The sequence below is a fragment of the Mobula birostris genome, chromosome 1, assembly GCF_030028105.1.
Source record: "Mobula birostris isolate sMobBir1 chromosome 1, sMobBir1.hap1, whole genome shotgun sequence".
In the NCBI taxonomy this organism is placed as follows: domain Eukaryota; kingdom Metazoa; phylum Chordata; class Chondrichthyes; order Myliobatiformes; family Myliobatidae; genus Mobula; species Mobula birostris.
In genome coordinates this window covers 75,998,289-76,021,503 of record NC_092370.1, presented here as the reverse complement: position 1 = coordinate 76,021,503, position 23,215 = coordinate 75,998,289, and the positions used below count along the sequence as shown (strand labels likewise).

Below are 23,215 nucleotides of genomic sequence, written 5' to 3'. Positions count from 1 at the left end.
CCACTTACTTCACCAGTTCATTCCATGTATTCACTGCCCTCTGCATTAAAAAAAGTTGCTGTTCATGGCCCTTATAAATCTTTCCACACAATCTCTAAACCTTTGCCTCCAAGGTTTTAGATTACCCTATGCCGGGAAAAAGACTGTTGCCATCCACTATGCCTCCTGGTTTTAAGCACTTCTGTAAGATCACTCCTTGTTCTCCTATGTTCCAAAAAATAAAGATCCAATTTGGCCAACCTCTCCTTATAGCTCAGGCCTCTAGGCCTGGCAACAACCTTCTAAATCTTTCCAGTTTAATCCCATCTTTCCTGTAACGGTGATCAAAAATGTACAGTTTGGTCATTTATGCACCTTGAAATGAAAGCATTCAAATTGAGAATCCAGAATTGCAGCCACTAGCATGCTAACTGCCTTTTCGTGTATGTGGTACTTTTATTACCTAACTACATCTAAGCTGGCAGTATGATACATTTTCTCTAACAGTATGTTGTGGCCCATTTCCAGGATTTGAGAGACCAGCATGCCTAGATAATGAGTTCCTTGTTAAATCATCTGTGATGCATTCTTTACGGCAAATTGGAATAGATTTATTATCTGGCTTGGTTTAATAAATTTTACTTGTATTGTTTATCAAGCAGTGATACACTACGTATTTGAAGAATGCGGCACAATTTGTTAAATATGTAACAGATTTATTATTCCCATTTGACAGGAGCTTGTAGCGGATTAATTTCAGGTTCACTTAAATTAGAGTTTACTGTCATGCACAGGTGCAATGAAAAAGTTAATTTCAGGAGCATCACAGGCACATAGCATCAGAGGCATGATGTTCACAAGAAAATTCATAAATTAAGCATAAATTACACATTTTTATGAGAAAGAGCACAATTAGGACAAAATGCAAATCAAGTCCATTGTAGTGCTAAGTGATCATGGTGCTCTACTGCCCTTGCAGTGTGTACATACAAAGCTATGCACCTTCTCAAAAATCATCCACGATCGAAGCTTCATTCAAGGTTTTTAGGGAGATCTTACTTGCAAAAAGATAATGCTGTTTCAAGAGTAAATGAAAAGTTGATGAAGATGGATGTCTTTTCACCATGTGCTTTAAGTTGAAATCCAAATTAACCTGTGTGGGACATGATATAAAAAAAACAGCTTACGTATGGGAAATCATGCTCATAAAAAACGAAGAGTGTCTCTAGAGGTCAGAACACATCTTGCCCGACATCCGTAAGACACCAAAATTGACTACTAAAACTAAAAGTCAGATAATCATTTCATTAAATCTTTGGCAAAAGAAGAATAGTCTCAGAGACTCGGGGTCTTAGTCCACAGTCTTTAACCGTTCTCACTTTGAAAATGTCATCCTTGATGACAAACTGTACTTGCTTATGGTAATGTCCAATGAGCAGATAGGTAACATGATGCTTACCCAGAATGACGATTGGGTGAGTTACCTCTAAAGTGAGTTTTGCCCTGGCCAGGATGAATCTAACTTTACTATATCCAGTATTGTCTGTGACCTTCAGGTATGCAACATCAGCAATGGCTTTAGTTGATGCATCACAGAAGATACAGAGCTCTTTCTACCATAGATAGCAGAATTGTTGTGTAGGTTTTGGAATCTTCAAACCGTTAAGATCCTGAAGGGAAGAAGGTCACTGCTGATGCTTCTCTCTTAACATGAGGCATCCCTGGATACTAACTGGAGCAGCAAATCCAAGAGGATCAAATAGACTGTTGATAGTCGATAGCATGCTGTGATGCATAAAGAGTTTTTTGGTATCAGAGACCTGGAGAGTAAGGGTGTCAGTAACGAGTTCCCATCCAAGGCCCTGACTGCACTACATCAGAGGGGTTTCCTGTCCAAGATCAAAATTCTGTCAACCTTTGCCAGATCTTCAGATGGGAAGTCTTGTATGACATCAACACTGTTGGATGCGATCTTAGCAGTCTGAGACTAGACTGTGCCAACAAATCTTGCACTGCTTTCAGCACGCTGCTTCTTCAGCACTAGAAAATGATTTAAGACCATCAACATAGAAATGTCTTTCTATGTATCTCTGTGCTTCAGTCCTGAATTCCTTCTCTCCCTCAATCACAGTCCTCTCAAGGCCATAGACTGTCACAGCTGGTGAGGGGCAGTTACCAAATACATGCAGTACTCCAGAATCTTGTTGTCCATTTGATAGTTGTCTCAGGTAGTCTCAATGATCCTCTCTCACTAGGAAGCTGTGGAACATTTGTCAAACATCTGCCATCACTGTGATGGACTTAGTTCTGAAGCTCATGAGCACCCCAAGCAGACTGTTACTGAGGTCTGCACCCTGCAAGAGCACATCATTCAGTGAGACAACTTTGAACCACGCACTTGAGTCAAAGACATTTCATATTTGAGCAGGTTTCAGGGGTGGGGGGGAATAAACACAAGTTGGAAAACACTAATTTTACTTGTTGGGATCTGTTAAAGGTGCTAACTCAGCATGATTGTACCTGAAGAGTCTCTCCAAGAGCTTTCATTTCTGGTTTTCTTCTCAATGTGGGACATGAGTCAACTAAGGGCCTATTCTCACAGGGTCTGAAATGGGTTGGGCACCCATTCTCCATGACATTAGTCTTCATGTGCTGTCAATGGGCTGAGGACCACCACTGAGGCAGACTTCACCCACCATAACCCAACCCAGATCCAGTCATTGGGTATAAAGGTGCATTGTCCACATCCCTTATGTGTATGGATGGTGTCTCTGCCAAGCAACAGGAGAATCTCAGCAAAATAGTTAAGTGGAGGAATTTTGACAGCTATATCCTTAAGATGTGAATGGCCTTTGTGCAGCTTCAGGTGTTGGGATTTCACCCCTGTTGTTGGGAATGATGGTCACACACTGAGGGTTGGTAAGGGTAAGCAGACTCCCTTCCTTACTGACTCCATGACAAATCCACTGGCTTTTCTCCCTGAAAACTTCTGATGTTCCAGAACATGTCTTTTGGGTGTGTGGGGAAACAGAATAGTGAACGTGTCAGAATGTTGACTTTGCCAATAACACAAAGTTCTGATCATCCAAGATCACATTTGCCTTTTTTTTTCTACTTTTGGGTAGATATTGGCATATTTTAGAGCAGAGTTTGCCTTGGAACCCTTTCCTGCATACCTCTGTGCATGAAGAAGCAGTTACATCTGATGGATGCTCAGCTGGCTTCCTTTTGCACTCAGTGCAGTGTATGATAGCTTCACAGGCTTTTGCTTATTGTGCAGTTGAAGCACAATATTTGAAACATATTGAGTGCTCCTTTAGAAAGTGCCTTTGGTCTGCAAGCATTTTTTTCTCTGAATCCTATGGATTTCCTTAAGGGGTGAGGTTTCTTATGGACAGAGCATTCTCTCTTAGGTTTCATGATTGAGTTTTCTACTTAAGTTTTGTGGACCGTGATAGAGGCTTTTGTCTTCCATGCTTTTGCTGGACACCTCTCTTTGAATGAGTTGTTACCTGATGTTGAGAGTATCTTGCATTTCTCCATGGCGGCAGATGAATTCTACAAAGAATGAAAATGGCAGATAGTGGGCATGATGCTTTATTTTATACTTGAAATCTACAGTTACCCACTGTTCTTGCACTGTTATTTGGTATTTCCTCCCATTAGGGTTTATTCCTCTTGCTGTATCCAAGAAACTCGGTCCAAATAAATACATAGGTCTGAACCTACTTCTTCGGCAAGGACTCTTCCACCCCCACCGATGACCCCTTCTCATCTTCAACCCTCCTCTTCTTCATGGACACCCCGCTCTGGTCTTCTGCCTGCTCTGGATCACTTTATCGCTAACTGCCAATGGGACATCAACCATCTCGACTTCACCACACGTTGTTTCCATTCCAACCTTACTCCTTCGGAACATTCAGCTCTCCACTCCCTCCGCACTAATCCTAATCTTATTATTAAACCCGCCGATAAGGGGGGTGCTGTTGTAGTCTGGCGTACTGACCTCTACCTTGCCGAGGCACAGCAACAACTCGCAGATACCTCCTCTTATTTACCCCTCAACCGTGACCCCACTAAGGAGCACCAGGCCATTGTCTCCCACACCATCACCGACTTTATCCGCTCAGGGGATCGCCCATCCACTGCCACCAACCTTATAGTTCCCACACCTCGCACTTCCCGTTTCTACCTCCTACCCAAGATCCACAAACGTGCCTGTCCTGGCAGACCTATTGTCTCAGTTTGCTCCTGCCCCACCGAACTCATTTCTGCATACCTCCACACGGTTTTATCCCCCCTTGTTCAATTCCTTCCTACCTATGTTCGTGACACTTCTCACGCTCTTAAACTTTTCGATGATTTTAAGTTCCCTGGCCCCCACCGCTTTATTTTCACTATGGATGTCCAGTCCCTGAATACTTCCATCCCCCATCAGGAAGATCTCAAAGCTCTCTGCTTCTTTTTGGATTCCAGACCTAATCAGTTCCCCTCTACCACCACTCTGCTCCGTCTAGCGGAATTAGTCCTTACTCTTAATAATTTCTCCTTTGGCTCTTCCCACTTCCTCCAAACTAAAGGTGTAGCTATGGGCACCCGTATGGGTCCTAGCTATGCCTGCCTTTTTGTTGGCTTTGTGGAACAATCTATGTTCCGTGCCTATTCTGGTATCTGTCCCCCACTTTTCCTTCGCTACATCGACGACTGCATTGGCGCTGCTTCCTGCACGCATGCTGAGCTCATTGACTTTATTAACTTTGCCTCCAACTTTCACCCTGCCCTCAAGTTTACCTGGTCCATTTCCGACACCTCCCTCCCCTTTCTAGATCTTTCTGTCTCTGTCTCTGGAGACAGCTTATCCACTGATGTCTACTATGAGCCTACTGACTCTCACAGCTATCTGGACTATTCCTCTTCTCACCCTGTCTCTTGCAAAAACGCCATCCCCTTCTCGCAATTCCTCCGTCTCCGCCGCATCTGCTCTCAGGATAAGGCTTTTCATTCCAGGACGAGGGAGATGTCCTCCTTTTTTTAAAAGAAAGGGGCTTCCCTTCCTCCACCATCAACTCTGCTCTTAAATGCATCTCCCCCATTTCACGTACATCTGCTCTCACTCCATCCTCCTGCCACCCCACTAGGAATAGGGTTCCCCTGGTCCTCACCTACCACCCCACCAGCCTCTGGGTCCAACATATTATTCTCCGTAACTTCCGCCACCTCCAACGGGATCCCACCACTAAGCACATCTTTCCCTCCCCCCCACCCTGCTTTCCACAGGGATCGCTCCCTACGCGACTCCCTTGTCCATTTGTCCCCCCCATCCCTCCCCACTGATCTCCCTCCTGGCACTTATCCTTGTAAGTGGAACAAGTGCTACATATGTCCTTACACTTCCTCCCTTACCACCATTCAGGGCCCCAAACAGTCCTTCCAGGTGAGGCGACACTTCATCTGTGAGTCAGCTGGGGTGATATACTGTGTCCGGTGCTCCCGATGTGGCCTTCTATATATATTGGCAAGACCCGACGCAGACTGGGAGACCGCTTTGCTGAACACCTATGCTCTGTCCGCCAGAGAAAGCAGGATCTCCCACTGGCCACACATTTTAATTCCACATCCCATTCCCATTCTGACATGTCTATCCATGGCCTCCTCTACCGTAAAGATGAAGCCACACTCAGGTTGGAGGAATAACACCTTATATTCCGTCTGGGTAGCCTCCAACCTGATGGCATGAACATCGACTTCTCTAACTTCCGCTAATGCCCCACCTCCCCCTCGTACCCCATCCGTTATTTATTTTTATACACACACTCTTTCTCTCACTCTCCTTTTTCTCCCTCTGTCCCTCTGACTATACCCCTTGCCCATCCTCTGGGTCCCCCCCCCCCCCGTCTTTCTTCCCGGACCTCCTGTCCCATGATCCTCTCATATCCCCTTTACCAATCACCTGTCCAGCTCTTGGCTCCATCCCTCCCCCTCCTGTCTTCTCCTGTCATTTTGGATCTCCCCCTCCCCCTCCCCCTCCCACTTTCAAATCTCTTACTAACTCTTCCTTCAGTTAGTCCTGACGAAGGGTCTCGGCCTGAAACGTCGACTGTACCTCTTCCTAGAGATGCTGCCTGGCCTGCTGCGTTCACCAGCAACTTTGATGTGTGTTGTTTCCAAATACATAACCCTTGTTTGTTTGGGACTTGCAGTTCCAACAACAGATCTGCAAGCTCCAGTAGCTCCTGCGGTTCTTTGAGAGCCTTGGAAAATTGTTGAGTCTGCTGAAGAGATTCTTCCATTGGCTCTGGAGTCACAGCATTTACAAACCCTTAGCTGGATTATTAATGTGTGCTGCCCTAACCCTTGTTGCATGTTGCAGTGACTGCCTACCAAGCCATTTACAGAGGTCTAGCTCTTCACTAGGTTTGAGACTTTGTTCTTCCACGGCATTGCAAAAGCTTGACTTCCAGGACATACGACTGGTTGTCAAACACTTTTAGTCCTGCTGTGACTAGATCTTGATGAGCCAGATACTATGCAAAATCTAATGCACCTGCAGCTCATGAATGAGGGCAGTGTGGAGGCTAGTTTGCCAAATGTGTGTCCTGGGATGGATGGAAATTCAATCTGTCCACATTTGTGTAGATAGGGCTACCATAACCGGAACCATGTGAAAGACATGTTGGCTGTGTGGTGTAGGTAGCTTCTACTTGCAGAGCTGGAACACTGTCTTTTTACGGCCAAATTGCATTTGGACATACTCTTTAGTAAGCTGCATTGGCTGTTGTGATGGCAAAGCATGACTGATACTGGTTGTAGACTCAGCTGCTGCTTCATATACCTTTGCCTCTGCTGAGGGAGCCTCAGCTTCATGCCCTTTCTTGAGTGCACAGTGTAGCCTCTACGTGTGCTCTCTTCATGTCTGTGCAAGCTTTCTCCATTTACATCTCAGCTTCGCGCTTACCATAAGCTGCTCTATTTCTTGCTGTTTCAGCTGTAGCGTAAGCTTGTGCTGCAGCTATGCTAATTGTGGATTTGTTAGTGTCGCAGTGACACAGTCAACACGCCACACAACTTCCAGGTCTTGGCGATTGATGTTGCTTGGGTCAGAAGCTGACTTATCGTGCAGTGCCTTTGAAGACAAGTTATCTTTTCACTCTACCTATATACAAAGCTATACAGTGAGCTAAATACCTTCTCAAAAATCACCCCATTACCTTCGTTCAGGGTTTCTTAATGAAATCTTACATGCAGGAACTGATATAAAAAAAATTTCCATAAAGGAAATTATGTTCATCCAAAGCAAACAGTGCCTCTAGAGGTCAGAACAGAATCTTGCTCAATTGTTGAAGGGAAGTAGATATTCTTGAACCTGGTAGTGTGGGACTTCGTTGATTTATTATGCAAACGTGTGAAATCATCCACACCTACAAAATGCACAACTGCACTTATTGTGGTCCAACCAATTGAATAGAAATAGGAGAAAAAAGGTCGCCTACCAACAAGATGGGAAACTACTCAGTTTAATGCCAGATGCACAGGAGCCTTTAATATGCAGGATAGATATCACAGGACAAAACACAGCACAGGAAGTAACCATATACAACAGTTAAATCCCATCAGAAATAAAAGTTACCGAGCTCATCTTCTATATATTTTCTTAAATGTGCTGCATGAGGAAGGCCGGATTCTGTAAAACAGAAGCAGACTTAATTGGTGTAAAATCCCTAATCATGAAGTTGTATTTTCCATTCATCTGTGCATTAACCAGTAAATTGTTCTGCATGCTGGTTAAGAAGCTGGTACTCTGTTAATGAGCCAGGAGCTACTCCAAGGTCATATTTGGCCATTAACTCATGTATTGAGCACTCCTGACCTAATGGTCTGTTCTTTATATACTGCATTCTTCAAAGTTCTGTAGGCTTTTCAATGTATGCAAATATTTGTGAATTGAAAAGTGAGGTAGGTCAAATGGATTGGAATGAGCAAAACAAAGTTCTTGGTGCAAGAAATAGTGTGGTTTGAGCTGCAGCTTCACCTCTTTCATACAGTGGTATGCAAAAGTTTGGGCACCCCCGGTCAAAATTTCTGTTACTGCAAATAGCTAAGCGAGTAAAAGATGAACTGATTTCCAAAAGGCATAAAGTTAAAGATGACATATTTCTTAAATATTTTAAGCAAAATTACTTTTTTTATTTCCATCTTTTACAGTTTCAAAATAACAAAAAAGGAAAAGGGCCCGAAGCAAAAGTTTGGGCACCCTCCATGGCAGGATTTAGTTAACACCCCCTTTGGCAAGTATCACAGCTTGTAAATGCTTTCTGTAGCCAGCTAAGTCTTTCAATTGTTGTTTGGGGGATTTTCACCCATTCTTCCTTGCAAAAGACTTCTGGTTCTGTGAGATTCTTGGGCTGTCTTGCATGCACTGCTCTTTTGAGGTCTCTCCACAGGTTCTCGATGATGTTTAGGTCAGGGGACTGTGAGGGCCATGGCAAAACCTTCAGCTTGCACCTCTTGAGGTAGTCCATTGTGGATTTTGAGGTGTGTTTAGGTTCATTATCCTGTTGTAGAAGCCATCCTCTTTTCATCTTCGGCGTTTTTTACAGACGGTGTGATGTGTGACCTTTGCTCATTGCGGCCAAAAAGTTCTATTTTAACTTCATCAGTCCACAGGTTAGATGTTCCTTTGAAGCTTTTGAATAGAACCTTTTGGCTGCAATGAGCAAAGGTATGTTTGGAGAAAAAAGGGTGCAGAATTTCATGAAAAGGACCCCTCTCCAACTGTTAAGCACGGGGGTGGATCGATCATACTTTGAGCTTGTGTTGCAGCCAGTGGCATGGGGAACATTTACTGGTAGAGAGAAGAATGAACTCAATTAAATACCAGCAAATTCTGGAAGCAAACGTCACACCGTCTGTAAAAAAGCCGAAGATGAAAAGAGGACGGCTTCTACAACAGGATAATGAACCTAAACACACCTCAAAATCCACAATGGACTATCTCAAGAAGTGCAAGCTGAAGGTTTTGCCATGGCCCTCACAGTCCCCTGACCTAAACATCACGAGAATCTGTGGATAGACCTCAAAAGAGCAGTACATGCAAGACAGCCCAAGAATCTTACAGAACTAGAAGCCTTTTGTAAGGAAGAATGGGCGAAAATCCCCCAAACAAGAATTGAAAGACTCTTAACTGGCTACAGAAAGTGTTCACAAGCTGTGATACTTGCAAAAGGGGGTGTTACTAAGTACTGCCATGCAGGGTGCCCAAACTTCTGCTTCGGGCCCTTTTCCTTTTTTGTTGTTTTGAAACTGTAAAAGATGGAAATAAAAAAGTAATCTTGCTTAAAATATTAAAGAAATGTGTCATCTTTAACTATGCCTTTTGGAAATCAGTTCATCTTTTACTCGCTTAGCTATTCACAGTAACAGAAATTTTGACCAGGGGTGCCCAAACTTTTGCATGCCACTGTAACATCAGCTGCACAGTATTCAGAGGCATTCTCCCATGTATTAAAAGTAAACAGAAAAATACTGGAAACTTAGCAGTTCAGGCGACATCTGTGGAAAGGTGAATGGAGTCATTTTTCAGGTGCAAGACTTCACCACAACTAAGGAAGAATTCTTTGCTGGTCTAGATAAAGGATCTCCAACCATAATATACAGGAGCAGAATTGGGCCAGTTGGCCTATCGAATCTGCTCTGCTATTTAATCATGGCTTTTTTATTCAACTTCATTGTCCGGCTTTTTCACATAAACTACTTAATTCTGCTGAAAGTTTCCAACATTTCCTGGTTGTTTTTATTTAAGAGTTTTGCATTTGCAGTTTTTATTTTGGATTTTCATGCTCTGTAATTTTCAATCTGTTAACAGGTGGTTCCATCAAGGGACCAATCCTTATGTTGGAGCATCAGACTGGCTGTACTCAGGAGGGTACTGGGACAGGAATTACTCACAGTGCTGTGATATTTATTAACACAGCAGATTGATTTTGTCAGCATCTCTTACTGCTGCAAGCAAGTTTCAGGGCAGAAAATTTTAAATCAGTAAACCTCAACCAATGCAAATTTATTTCTTACAATACAAATGTTCTTTGAGAGTTTTTAAGTACTGCCAAGTATGTACAATAGCAGTCTCTTACTGAGAACATCACATTGACAAACTTGTACTTGTGACTGTCTTCTCCAGCTGTTGAATGATTATTGAAACCTATACATGCCTTGGCATAAAACTCTTAAGCTACCTCTGGCAGGTTTCACGTAAGGCAATATGGGAGCATAACTGGCCTGTGGACTTTAGAGACAGATGATTATATGGTAACTTTACTGTTTTTACTTAATCACGCTAGTTTGACTTAATCATTCTAAAGTTACAGTATTTCAAATGATGCAAGTTGGACTGAATATTGCTCTTGTTCAGATCTGTTCTGGAGATGGATGAAAACTAATTATAGAGTAGCAACCTCTATTGAACTGTTTTGTAAACAGTATATTTTCCCATTTAGATTGCATAAATCACCCATTATTTGAAATATTTCAGTGATTTAGTAACCTGAACCCTTGTTCAGTCCTTCACTCATGAACCTTTCACTCCAGAAGTGTTTGCATGGAAGTGGAAAGGTATTTTTACCTTTGTGCAATGTGCTCCAGCTTCATTTCCATGGTTTTTGTTTATTTAATGTTTGTTTTGAATATGACGACATGTAGTGTTTTATTCGGAAGTTTCAAAGCTATAGCAAGCCTTGCAACCCCAGTTTGAAAAGCTGTGTTGCTAAATGTGTAAAGAGAATTCTGTAATTATTTGTACAGTACATCAGAACTTGTGTTCCTGAAATCTTCAACAAAACTGTTAAAACTGCAATATTTATAGTTAAATTATGACTAGTTTTGTGCACTGTTAATGGATTGGACAAAACACTTCCACTATACAAAAAAATCTATTCTGTGGATTTGCAATTGATCTGGCCTTCATAAATCAATTGCGAAATACTACAATTATTGGCACTGACAATTGGCGTGCTTTTCGGTTGCACATTATCATGTTTGTACAAAAATAAGTAGAATTCATTGTTAAGCTTTCTGCACATTTCACATACATGATGCATTGCAGTTGATGACACTGAATTTAATTAAACTCCTGACTGGATTGTTCACATACTTGCTTTTTTTCCTATATTTTCATCTCTGAAGAATGCAAGATAGATTTGGGATCCTATGTCTACTGTTACCATTTTCACTAGTGGTGTATTAGATTGAATTTGAAGAAAACATATTTCTAGGTATCTAGTTTATAGGTCAGATCTACTGGAAGGGTAACACTGTTGGATTTTAACAACTGTTTTGTCACTTAATGTAATTGTATAAAATGTTATTGCTAAATAAAGGCTTTACAAAAACTTGATATTTACATTTATAAAAACTTCAGATGCTGGAAATCCAAATTTAAAACAGAACATACAGGAAACAGCTGGTAGGTGAAATGACATCTGTGTTCAGAGTAAGTTTCAGATCCAAGACTTTGCCAGAATTGGGAGAGAGCAAGTTATTTAATGAAGGGGGAGGAATAGATTGGAGAGAGATTATCCCAGACAAGGATACAGCTTTGGAAACTGAGATTATGCACTTTAATAGGAAGAAGAAAGGTGGATGGCTTAGTGGGCATAGACTCATTAAGCTGAAGAGCCTGTTTCTGTACTGTACAACTATATACTGACTCAGCACAGCATCAACTATTTCTTTTTGGGGCAGGGGGAGGGTCAAATACTATACCAGATTAAAATAAGTGGTTCACTAACATTCTGGGACAGGTTACAGTAATCTGATACCAGATATTTAAGGATATAGTATTTTTAATCACTTACATTTAAATTTCCCTAAACCACTGTGGCGGGATTCAGCTTGTGCATCTGAAACAACATTCCAGATTTAGAGATGTTAGTTTATCAGTTTAATAACTAGATCTGAGGGGTACAGTGTATGATGGATATATTTCATCTACATATCAGTCTTCACTGACATGATTTCATATGTTCCCAAAAATTTTAAATTGTTTTAAAATTCAAGTAAACTAATTAATCTCTCTCCCCTCCATATTCCACCTTTCTTGTAATCAATGCCCTTACCATCCTCAGCAGGCTTCTACACGTAGGGAACCACCACTACAAAATATTATGTTGGTTTACTATTATCACATGTACAAAGAGACAGTGAAAGTCTCTGATTTGCATGTCAATCACAGATAATTCCATACATAATTATATCAAGGTTGGTAAAAGGAAAACAGAATGCAGAATAAAGTGTTAGTTACAGAGAAAGTGCAGGTACAGTGGGAGATCAAAAGTTCAAGATTATTTATACATTCTAATAAAGTATATAGCACTGAATGCATTCTTGCCTCTCCCACTATCCCTTTAGGACTCCAATGTGTTTAGAATCAATGAATATAAGAAATGAAAGCAGGAGCTTCCTCTGTCATAAAGAAAAACCATGCCACTCTAATCTTAGCCTCAACTTCTCTTTCACATGGGTTTCACAACTCAAGAAGTAATTCCACCTAATCTGTTTTACATGCTCACTTTTATCCCTAGACCATCACCCTCTAGTTCTACCTTTGCTGAGCAGGGAAACATCCATCTTGTTAATTCTACTCCCTTTTAGTAGGGTTCTTTGAGACTCCATAGTATAGACCCAATCTTCTGAATTAAATACTCACTTCTGTCTCCTCCCATTAAGCAAAAGATACAAAAGCCTTAAAGTACTCACCACCAGGTTCAAAGACAGTTTCTATCCCACTCTTCTCAAAGCATTAATACAGTATACAACCTTGAGATTTATCTTCTTGTAATCAACTAAAGAAACAATAAAACCCATTAAAAACTTTGCACAAAAAAACCCAATGTGTGAAAAAAATCATACAAACAATAAAAAAGTAAACAAATAACACACAGAACATTAGCCACAGAGTCAGTTCAGTGCTGAAGTAAGTAAACCTTGTGGAGCAGTAAGCTGAACACAGGTTTATCCTTCACCCTCGGCCTCAACACCTTGTAAAAAAAAAACAAAAACCCATGGAACATGAACAAGAGCACTCAAAGTGAGTCCACAGCTGTTACAAGATCATTGAACAATCTCTCAGCACAATAAGCTAGGCCTTTCACAATCTACCTCACTATGACCTTGCACCTTATTGTTCAGCTGCACTGCACTTTCTCTCCATTTTCTTGTGTATTCCGCTATTTTGTTTCCTTGTACCACCTCGATGAAGTTTTGTAATGAATTAACTGTATAAATGGTATACAAGGCAAGTTTTCCCACTAAACCTCAGTACATGCGACAGTAATAAACCAATTTATCAATTTTACTACCAAGTCTAAACTTCAGGGACAATGGATAATAAAGTATTATTCAATTCAAAAGCTATTTTTAGTGCAGAAAATTGCAATTTTTTAATATCATGGTCTTCAGTTTACGTGGATTAACAGTGATATGACCACTGAACAATTAATTTTGAAAATAATTTTCATTTTGATCAAATGTCTTACAGCAAAATGAGTCACCTGTTTTAGTGATGTTCATTACAGAATGTATTTCATTCACAGTAACAGTCAGGTCTTCAAGGCGGTTTACCAGATCCTGAACTTGGAATTCCAGATCACCAAGCTGGACAAATAACTTGTGAAAAACTTCAGTCATGATGTTAAGCAATTCCTGCTGGGTTTCTGAAAGTAACATTTGTACATCCACTAAGTTTGATGTCTCTTTGCAACTGCAGTAAGCCGATGGTGGCGAAAAATCATTTTCAGAACACCTTTCGCTTTGGGAAGACTTTGATAAAGATTCCATATCCTGCACTTCATTTGCAGTTTCGTAAACTCCTACAGAGGGAAAAAAACAGACCAGAAAAGGTATAAAATTTTGGGGCAAGTCATGACAATCATTGAAAAATGAACTAGAACAGTAACAGCATTGTGAATTTTTAACAGCATGAACAGTTTACTTCATGGAACAAGATCATATTTTGACTGATGCATGCTTAGTTATGACAGCATCTGTAAAAAAAAAACTATAGTGCTCTTACACCTCATCCTGAAGCCTTTTGGAATGCTCCGCTGATTGGTCCTTTTGTTTTAATGATTAGAAGCTGTCCATTGAAATATTCACCAGCAATGTAAGCCATTTTGCCTATTGTTACAACAACACACATCAAAGTTGCTGGTGCACGCAGCAGGCCAGGCAGCATCTCTAGGAAGAGGTGCAGTCGACGTTTCAGGCCCAGACCCTTCGTCAGGACTTATTGTTAGTTCTCTGAAACAACTTCCCATTAGTTCCATCCAGCCACATCCCACCACAATCACCAACCACCCATTGTTTCCTCCCCACACCCACACAATACATACATGCTTTGCTTCTTGTACAAGACATTTGGAATGATGTATTCAGTTTTCGGTCATCCTGCTATAGGAAAGATGTCACTAAGGTGGATAGAGTGTAAAGGAAATACTCGAGTTATGGAGAGAAGTTGGACATAGGAGTGTTGGAGAATGAGGGGTGATCTTATAGAGGTGTATAAAATCATGAGGGGCAGATAGGGTGAATGCACAATCTTTTTCCCAGGGTTGGAGAATCGAGAACTGGAGAGTGTAGGTTTAAGGTGAGAGGAAAGACTTTAACAGGAACCTGAGGGGGCAGATTGTAGTCCATATATGGAATAAGCTGCCAGAGAAAGTGGTAGAGAGTGGTACATTAACAACATTCTACAGGTACTTGGACAAATGCATAAAGAGGAAAGGCTAAGAAGGATATGAGCAAAATGGGCAAATGAGTCTAGCTTAGATGGGAAATTTTGGTCAACATGAACTAGTTGGGCCAAAAAGCCTGTTTCAGTACTGTATGCCTTACTATTAGTGGGGGGTGGGGGGGGGGAAGAGATCAGAATGTAAAGTCTCTTCTCATCTCTACTTAATAAAGTCCCTTAGTCCTATAGTCTGAGCATACTCATTTGTTACAATAATGTGAAACTATCACACTAGCAACTTGAATTAAATGAACATCATTCCCTGCCATAAAGACCAATTAGGAAGGGGAAAAAAGATTGAGAGAAAACTGGTGGGGAACATAAAAATTGACTGTAAAAGCTTTTATAGATATGTGAAAAGAAAAAAGATTGGTTAAGACAAATGTAGGTCCCCTACAGACAGAAACAGGTGAATTGATTATGGGGAGCAAGGACATGGCAGACCAATTGAATAATTACTTTGGTTCTGTCTTCACTAAGGAGGACATAAATAATCTTCCAGAAATAGTAGGGGACAGAGGGTCCAGTGAGATGGAGGAACTGAGGGAAATACATGTTAGTAGAGAAGTGGTGTTAGGTAAATTGAAGGGATTAAAGGCAGATAAATCCCCAGGGCCAGATGGTCTGCATCCCAGAGTGCTTAAGGAAGTAGCCCAAAAAATAGTGGATGCATTAGTGGTAATTCTGGACTAGTTCCTGAGGATCGGAGGGTGGCTAATGTAACCCCACTTTTAAAAAAGGAGGGAGAGAGAAACCAGGGAATTATAGACCGGTTAGCCTAACATCGGTGGTGGGGAAACTGCTAGAGTCAGTTATCAAAGATGTGATAACTGCACATTTGGAAAGCGGTGAAATCATCGGACAAAGTCAGCATGGATTTGTGAAAGGAAAATCATGTCTGACGAATCTCATAGAATTTTTTGAGGATGTAACTAGTAGAGTGGATAGGGAAGAACCAGTGGATGTGGTATATTTGGATTTTCAAAAGGCTTTTGACAAGGTCTCACACAGGAGTTTAGTGTGCAAACTTAAAGCACATGGTATTGGGGGTAAGGTATTGATGTGGATAGAGAATTGGTTGGCAGACAGGAAGCAAAGAGTGGGAATAAACGGGACCTTTTCAGAATGGCAGGCAGTGACTAGTGGGGTACCGCAAGGCTCAGTGCTGGGACCCCAGTTGTTTACAATATATATTAATGACTTGGATGAGGGCATTAAATGCAGCATCTCCAAGTCTGCGGATGACACGAAGCTGGGCAGCAGTGTTAGCTGTGAGGAGGATGCTAAGAGGATGCAGGGTGACTTGGATAGGTTAGGTGAGTGGGCAAATTCATGGCAGATGAAATTTATTGTGGATAAATGTAGAGTTAGCCACTTTGGTGGCAAAAATAGGAAAACAGATTATTATCTGAATGGTGGCCGATTAGGAAAAGGGGAGGTGCAACGAGACCTGGGTGTCATTGTACACCAGTCATTGAAAGTGGGCATGCAGGTACAGCAGGCGGCGCAAAAGGCGAATGGTATGCTGGCATTTATAGCAAGAGGATTCGAGTACAGGAGCAGGGAGGTACTACTGCAGTTGTACAAGGCCTTGGTGAGACCACACCTGGAGTATTGTGTGCAGTTTTGGCCCCCTAATCTGAGGAAAGACATCCTTGCCATAGAGGGAGTACAAAGACTGTTCACCAGATTGATTCCTGGGATGGCAGGACTTTCATATGATGAAAGACTGGATGAACTAGGCTTATACTTGTTGGAATTTAGAAGATTAAGGGGGGATCTGATTGAAACGTATAAAATCCTAAAGAGATTGGACAGGCTAGATGCAGGAAGATTGTTCCCAATGTTGGGGAAGTCCAGAACAAGGGGTCACAGTTTGAGGATAAAGGGGAAGCCTTTTAGGACCGAGATGAGGAAAAACTTCTTCACACAGAGAGTGGTGAATCTGTGGAATTCTCTGCCACAGGAAACAGTTGAGGCCAGTTCATTGGCTATATTTAAGAGGGAGTTAGATATGGCCCTTGTGGCTACGGGGGTCAGGGGGTATGGAGGGAAGGCTGGTGCAGGGTTCTGAGTTGGATGATCAGCCATGATCATAGTGAATGGCGGTGCAGGCTCGAAGGGCCGAATGGCCTACTCCTGCACCTATTTTCTATGTTTCTATGGCATCCTCAACATGGGTGCCCCCCCATGGCTGCCCCCCCCATGGCTGTATGCTGAGTCCATTGCTGTACATTCTGCTCACATATGACTGCACAGCCAAACGTCCCAGCTATCACATCGTTAAGTTTGCCAATGACAACAGTGGTGGGGCTCATCACCAACAACAATTAAGGCAGCTCACAAAAAGGAAGAAGGTAAAGAAGCTTGAGGCCTGGTGCCAGGCAAATAATCTCTTCCTTAATGTCAACAAGACTAAGGAGCAGGCTACTAACTTCAGAACTCACACCACTCACAACCCCTTTTCGTATTGGTGGCACAGCAGTGGAAACCTGCAAACAATTTCAAACTCCTGCAAGTGCATATCACGAAGAACCTCTCATTGTCCAAAACACATTCTACACAGTCAGGAAAACTCACCAACCTCAACTTTCTGAGGAGGCTGAAGAGAACTGGACTTTGCACATCAATACTATACTCACATCATTCTACAGATATGCAGTAGAGAGCATCCTGACAAGCTGTATCACTGCACGTTACAGTAACTACACTGCAGCAACAGGAAGGCAATGGGTAGTCAAACCTGCCCAACACATCACCAAAATCAAGTACATTTATACAGAAAGGTGCTGGAAAAGAGCCAACAATGGATTCTCAATATTCCTGGATTTCAGTGCTTTAAAAGGGATAGAGAGGGGCGAAAAGGGGGAGGAGGGGTGGCATTACTGGTCAAGGATACTATTACACCTACAGAAAGGGTGGGTAATGTAGCAGGATCCTCTTTTGAGTCAGTATGGGTGGAAGTCAGGAACAGAAAGGGAGCAGTTGCTCTATTGGGAGTATTCTATAGGCCCCCTGGCAGCAGCAGAGATACCGTGGAGCAGATTGGGAGGCAGATTTTAGAAAGGTGCAAAAATAGCAGGATTGTTATTATGGGTGACTTTAACTTCCCTAATATTGATTGGCACCTGATTAGTTCCAAGGGTTTGGACAGGGCAGAGTTTGTTAAGTGTGTCCAGGATGGATTCCTGTCACAATATGTTGACAGGCCGACTAGGGGGAATGCCATACTAGATCTAGTATTAGGTAACAGATCAGGTCAGGTCACAGATCTCTCAGTGGGTGAACATCTGGGGGAGAGTGACCACCGCTCCCTGGCCTTCAGCATTATCATGGAAAAGGATAGAATCAGAGAGGACAGGAAAATTTTTAATTGGGGAAAGGCAAATTATGAGGCTATCAAGCTAGAACTTCAGGGTGTGAATTGGGATGATGTTTTTGCAGGGAAATATACTATGGACATGTGGTCGATGTTTAGAGATCTCTTATATGATGTTAGGGATAAATTTGTCCCAGTGGGGAAGATAAAGAATGGTAGGGTGAAGGAACCATGGGTGACAAGTGAGGTGGAAAATCTAGTCAGGTGGAAGAAGGCAGCATACATGAGGTTTAGGAAGCAAGGATCAGATGGGTCTATTGAGGAATATAGGGAAGCAAGAAAGGAGCTTAAGAAGGGGCTGAGAAGAGCAAGAAGGGGGCATGAGAAGGCCTTGGCAAGTACGGTAAAGGAAAACCCCAAGGCATTCTTCAATTATGTGAGGAAAAAAAGGATGACAGGAGTGAAGGTAGGACGGATTAGAGATAAAGGTGGGAAGATGTGCATGGAGGCTGTGGAAGTGAGCAAGGTCGTCAATGAATACTTCTCTTCGGTATTCACCAATGAGAGGTGACGATGAGGACAATATGAGTGAGGTTGATGTTCTGGAGCATGTTGATATTAAGGGAGAGGAGGTGTTGGAGTTATTAAAATCCGTTAGGACGGAATACATTAGTCCCCGGGGCCTGACGGAATATTCCCCAGGCTGCTCCATGAGGCGAGGGAAGAGATTGCTGAGCCTCTGGCTAGGATCTTTATGTCCACGTTGTCTACGGGAATGGTACCGGAGGATTGGAGGGAGGGAGGCAAATGTCCCCTTGTTCAAAAAAGGTAGTAGGGATAGTCCGGGTAATGATAGACCAGTGAGCCTTACGTCTGTGGTGGGAAAGCTGTTGAAAAAGATTATTAGAGATAGGATCTATGGGCATTTAGAGAATCATGGTCTGATCAGGGACAGTCAACATGACTTTGTGAAGGGCAGTTCATGTCTAACAAGCCTGATAGAGTTCTTTGAGGAGGTGACCATGCATGTAGATGAGGATAGTGCAGTGGATGTGATCTATATGGATTTTAGTAAGGCATTTGACAAGGTTCCACACGGTAGGCTTATTCAGAAAATCAGAAGGCATGGGATCCAGGGAAGTTTGGCCAGGTGGATTAAGAATTGGGCTTACCTACAGAAGGCAGAGGGTTGTGGTGGAGGGAGGTCATTCGGATTGGAGGGTTGTGACTAGTGGTGTCCCAAAAGGATGGGTTCTGGGACCTCTACTTTTCGTGATTTTTATTAACGACCTGGATGTGGGGGTAGAAGGGTGGGTTGGCAAGTTTGCAGACGACACAGAGGTTGGTGGTGTTGTAGATAGTGTAGAGGATTGTTGAAGATTGCAGAGAGACATTGATAGGTTGCAGAAGTGGGCTGAGAAGTGGCAAATGGAGTTCAACCCAGAGAAGTGTGAGGTGGTACACTTTGGAAGGACAAACTCCAAGGCAGAGTACAAAGTAAATGGCAGGATACTTGGTAGTGCGGAGAAGCAGAGGGATCGGGGGGTACATATCCACAGATCCCTGAAAGTTGCCTCACAGGTAGATAGGGTAGTTAAGAAAGCTTATGGGGTGTTAGCTTTCATAAGTCGGGGGACAGAGTTTAAGAGTCGCGAGGTAATGATGCAGCTCTATAAAACTTTGGTTAGGCCACACCTGGAGTACTGTGTCCAGTTCTGGTCGCCTCACTATAGGAAGGATGTGGAAGCATTAGAAAGGGTACAGAGGAGATTTACCAGGATGCTGCCTGTTTTAGAGAGTATAGATTATGATCAGAGATTAAAGGAGCTAAGGCTTTACTCTTTGGAGAGAAGGAGGATGAGAGGAAACATGATAAGGGTATACAAGATATTAAGAGGAATAGGTAGAGTGGATAGCCAGCACCTCTTCCCCAGGGCACCACTGCTCAATACAAGAGGACATGGCTTTAAGGTAAGGGGTGGGAAGTTCAAGGGGGATATTAGAGGAAGGTTTTTTTACTCAGAGAGTGGTTGGTGCATGGAATACACTGCCTGAGTCAGTGGTGGAGGCAGATACACTATTGAAATTTGAGAGACTACTAGACAGGTATATGGAGGAATTTAAGGTGGGGGGTTATATGGGAGGCAGGGTTTGAGGGTCAGCAGGACAATGTTGGCCAAAGGGCCTGTACTGTGCTGTACTATTCTATGTTCTATAACATCATAAAAAATCCCATCAACCCTGCTCATGAACTGTTTGTCCCACTCCCATCAGGGAGCAAGCAATGTAGCATCCACGCCAGACCACCAGACTCAAAAACAGTTACTTTCCCCGAGCAATGAGGCTGATCATTGCCTCTGCCCACTAACTTCACACTACTTTATTATTTCCTGTCAGTCACCTCATATACAGTCTGGTATCACTTTATGCACATACATTCAACATATATAAGCTATCTTATGTATTTATATTTGTTGCGTTTATATTATTACTGTGTTCTTTATCTTTTGTTTTTTTAAAATTTTGTGCTGCATTGGATCTGGAGCAACAATTATTTTGTTCTCCTTTACACTTGTATACAGGAAATTACATTAAACAATCTTGAACGGCCACACTAGCAACTTCAATTCAATGACCATCATTCCCTGCCATAAAGTCATGGAGTTGCACAGCACAAAAATGTTTCCCATGGTGGGGGAGTATAGAACAAGAGAGCACAGCCTCAGGATAGAGGGGCGTCCATTTAAAACAAAGATGCGGAGAAAATTCCTTAGCCAGAGGGCGGTGAATTTGTGGAATTTGTTACCACATGCAGCTTTGGAGGCCGGATCATTGGGTGTATTTAAGGCAAAGATCGATAGATTCCTGATTGGACATGGCATCAAAGGTTGTGGGGGAATGGGGATGAAGAGGGGAAAAAAGTGTCAGCTATGATTGAATGGCAGAGACTCGATGGGCCAAATGGCCTAATTCTGCTCCTGTGTCTTATGGTCTAAGAACAAGCCTTTTGCCCCAAGCCTGTGCCAACCTTTTTGCCCATTCATAATAATCTTATTTTCCGTTATTAACTCAATCAAAATTTAATTCACATACTGAAACAACTAATAGGATTATCTTCAAAACAGTTCAAAAAAAAAACTAATTAAGGTTTCAAGTAGAGATGTTTTTCTGAATAATCTTCCCCTGTCAGTCGTCATTGATTAATCTGCTTTTCAATAAGATGGGTTAATGAATCAAACACCAGGAGGCAGCTTCCATGGCAACATCCAGCATCCTTCTATACCTTCTCATGACGGCTGAGATAACTGTTAAACTACAGGGAAAGTAGGCAGGAAGACGGAGCTGAGGTCAATGATTAAAGGGTGATCACGGTCTTCGTGAATGGTGGGGCAGGCTTAAGGTGCCACATAGCTTATTCCTGCTCTTATTTCTCATCATCTCTAGCCTTCATTGCAGGAGTTCTCTTGGAGTCTTTCCAAGTGTCAATGGCAGCTCTGAGCAGGTGGAATCAGTCTTTCCCAGGGCAAAGCATGGTGGACCAGAGGGGTGAAGAAGGAGGATCTACAAATAATTTTCTAAGGGAACCTATTGGCATGAGAATTTGATGTACATAACAGAACATTGTGTTTGGCCTTCCTGACTAAAAACTATGAAAAGTAGGAAAGGAAGTTCACTGTAAAGACAAATTAGTGAATTTCCTCATAAAAAATGAACCTGCGATGGATTTAAAACACAGCAATGACTACATTTTTCTTTCCTGGTTATATTTCTTTTACTCTCTGACTTTTGCTTGAACTTTATTTAGAGATTTGAGTTTGGGTTCAATTTTAGGGATTCATTACGATTCATTAAAATCAGCAAGCACACTCCTTAAAACAGCCCTTCTGACTCAACTATGCTGACCATCACTCCCATCTATAGTAATTCCTTACCTGCATTAATACCATATCCCTCTATGCCTTATTCATTCAAATAACAGTCTAGATGTCTCTTAAACTTTATTCCTGCCCCAATCTACCCTGGCACTCATTCCAGCTACTGTGTGTGTAAAATTTGCCCCCAAGTTCCCTTTAAACTTGCTTCTTACATCCATGCTCTTTGGTTTTAAACATTACCATGACAAACTAGCTTTTCACTCACCTATGCCTGTTATGACTGTGTAATTCTATGCTAGTTAGTAACTGCAGTGCATTATATGGATGCCACACACTACAGCCACAGTTTCCCAACTGAGGAGGGATTAATGTTTAGGGTGGAAAGTGGGTAGTATTAAGCTTCTTATATGTTCCTTTTGGAACAGCACTCATCCAGGCAAGTAATCTTGACTTATTCAGCATTTATGGGGCTGCTCCAGTTGAGTTTCTTATCTCAGAAACTTCCAAGATTTTGCTGCTCAGCAATGACAAAGCCATTGAAGTCAGGGGCAGATGGCTAGACTGTGTCTTGTTGGAAGTGTCCATTACCTAGTAAGCAACATATACTTTCCACATCAGTCCAAGCCTGAAATGTTGTTACATTCTAACCACACAGAGGCATGGACAATTTATTTTGAAGAATTGCTAATGGGATTCAACACTGTTGACTCTTCAGAGAATATCCCCACTTCTAACTTCAGCGATTCATAAGCTTCTTGACTGGTAAGAGGGTTTAGGGTTACAGAGAGATAACAGGAGACTGGGGTTGAAAACAGAATCAACCATGATTGAATAGTGCAGCAGACTCAATCAGCCAAGTGGCCTAATTTTGCTTCAACATCTTAATGTCTAAAGATGGAGTGAAGGTACTGATGGAGCAGCTAAGATGGATAGGTCTAGGAACTCCAATGATATCCTGTGGGGGGGGGGGAAAAGAGGGCTGGGATGATTAACCTCCCCCTCAACAGCTGGTTAGAGGAAAGACTCCAACCAGTGAAGTGTTTTCCTCTTGATGTCTTTGGCGTCAGTTTTACCAGGGTTCCTGATGCCACACCTGGTTAGGGTTCCCTTGGCGTCCAGAGCATTGTCTCTTACCTCACCTTGTTCCATGCTTGAACTAAAGCCATGCTAAGATCTGGAGCCAACTGGTCTTGACATAACAAACTAGACACTGACATACTGGTTATTGGTAAGGCAGTACCTACTGTATTTAAAGCAATG

The 23,215-nt window shown here is 42.2% G+C and overlaps 2 protein-coding genes across 7 annotated transcripts in view; one reads left to right on the top strand and one right to left on the bottom strand.

The window, feature by feature from the left end:
• Nucleotides 1–11,120, top strand: part of LOC140197511 (oxysterol-binding protein-related protein 1-like) — a 344,662-nt gene extending 333,542 nt beyond the window's left edge. For all 6 annotated transcript variants that reach the window (XM_072257540.1, XM_072257558.1, XM_072257530.1 and 3 more), the window contains one exon: nucleotides 9,842–11,120. In XM_072257540.1, coding sequence (XP_072113641.1) covers nucleotides 9,842–9,944 — 103 coding nt within the window. In that variant the 3' untranslated portion in view covers nucleotides 9,945–11,120. The remainder of the gene's footprint in view (nucleotides 1–9,841) is intronic.
• ttc39c (tetratricopeptide repeat domain 39C) overlaps nucleotides 697–23,215 on the bottom strand; it is a 187,097-nt gene continuing 164,578 nt past the window's right edge. Inside the window, exons 23-28 of the mRNA XM_072257499.1 lie at nucleotides 13,524–13,841; nucleotides 12,730–12,815; nucleotides 11,829–11,873; nucleotides 7,607–7,660; nucleotides 3,492–3,537; nucleotides 697–2,333 (exon numbers count right to left, since the gene is read on the bottom strand). The gene's annotated coding sequence lies outside the window, so the exon portion shown is untranslated. The remainder of the gene's footprint in view (nucleotides 2,334–3,491; nucleotides 3,538–7,606; nucleotides 7,661–11,828; nucleotides 11,874–12,729; nucleotides 12,816–13,523; nucleotides 13,842–23,215) is intronic.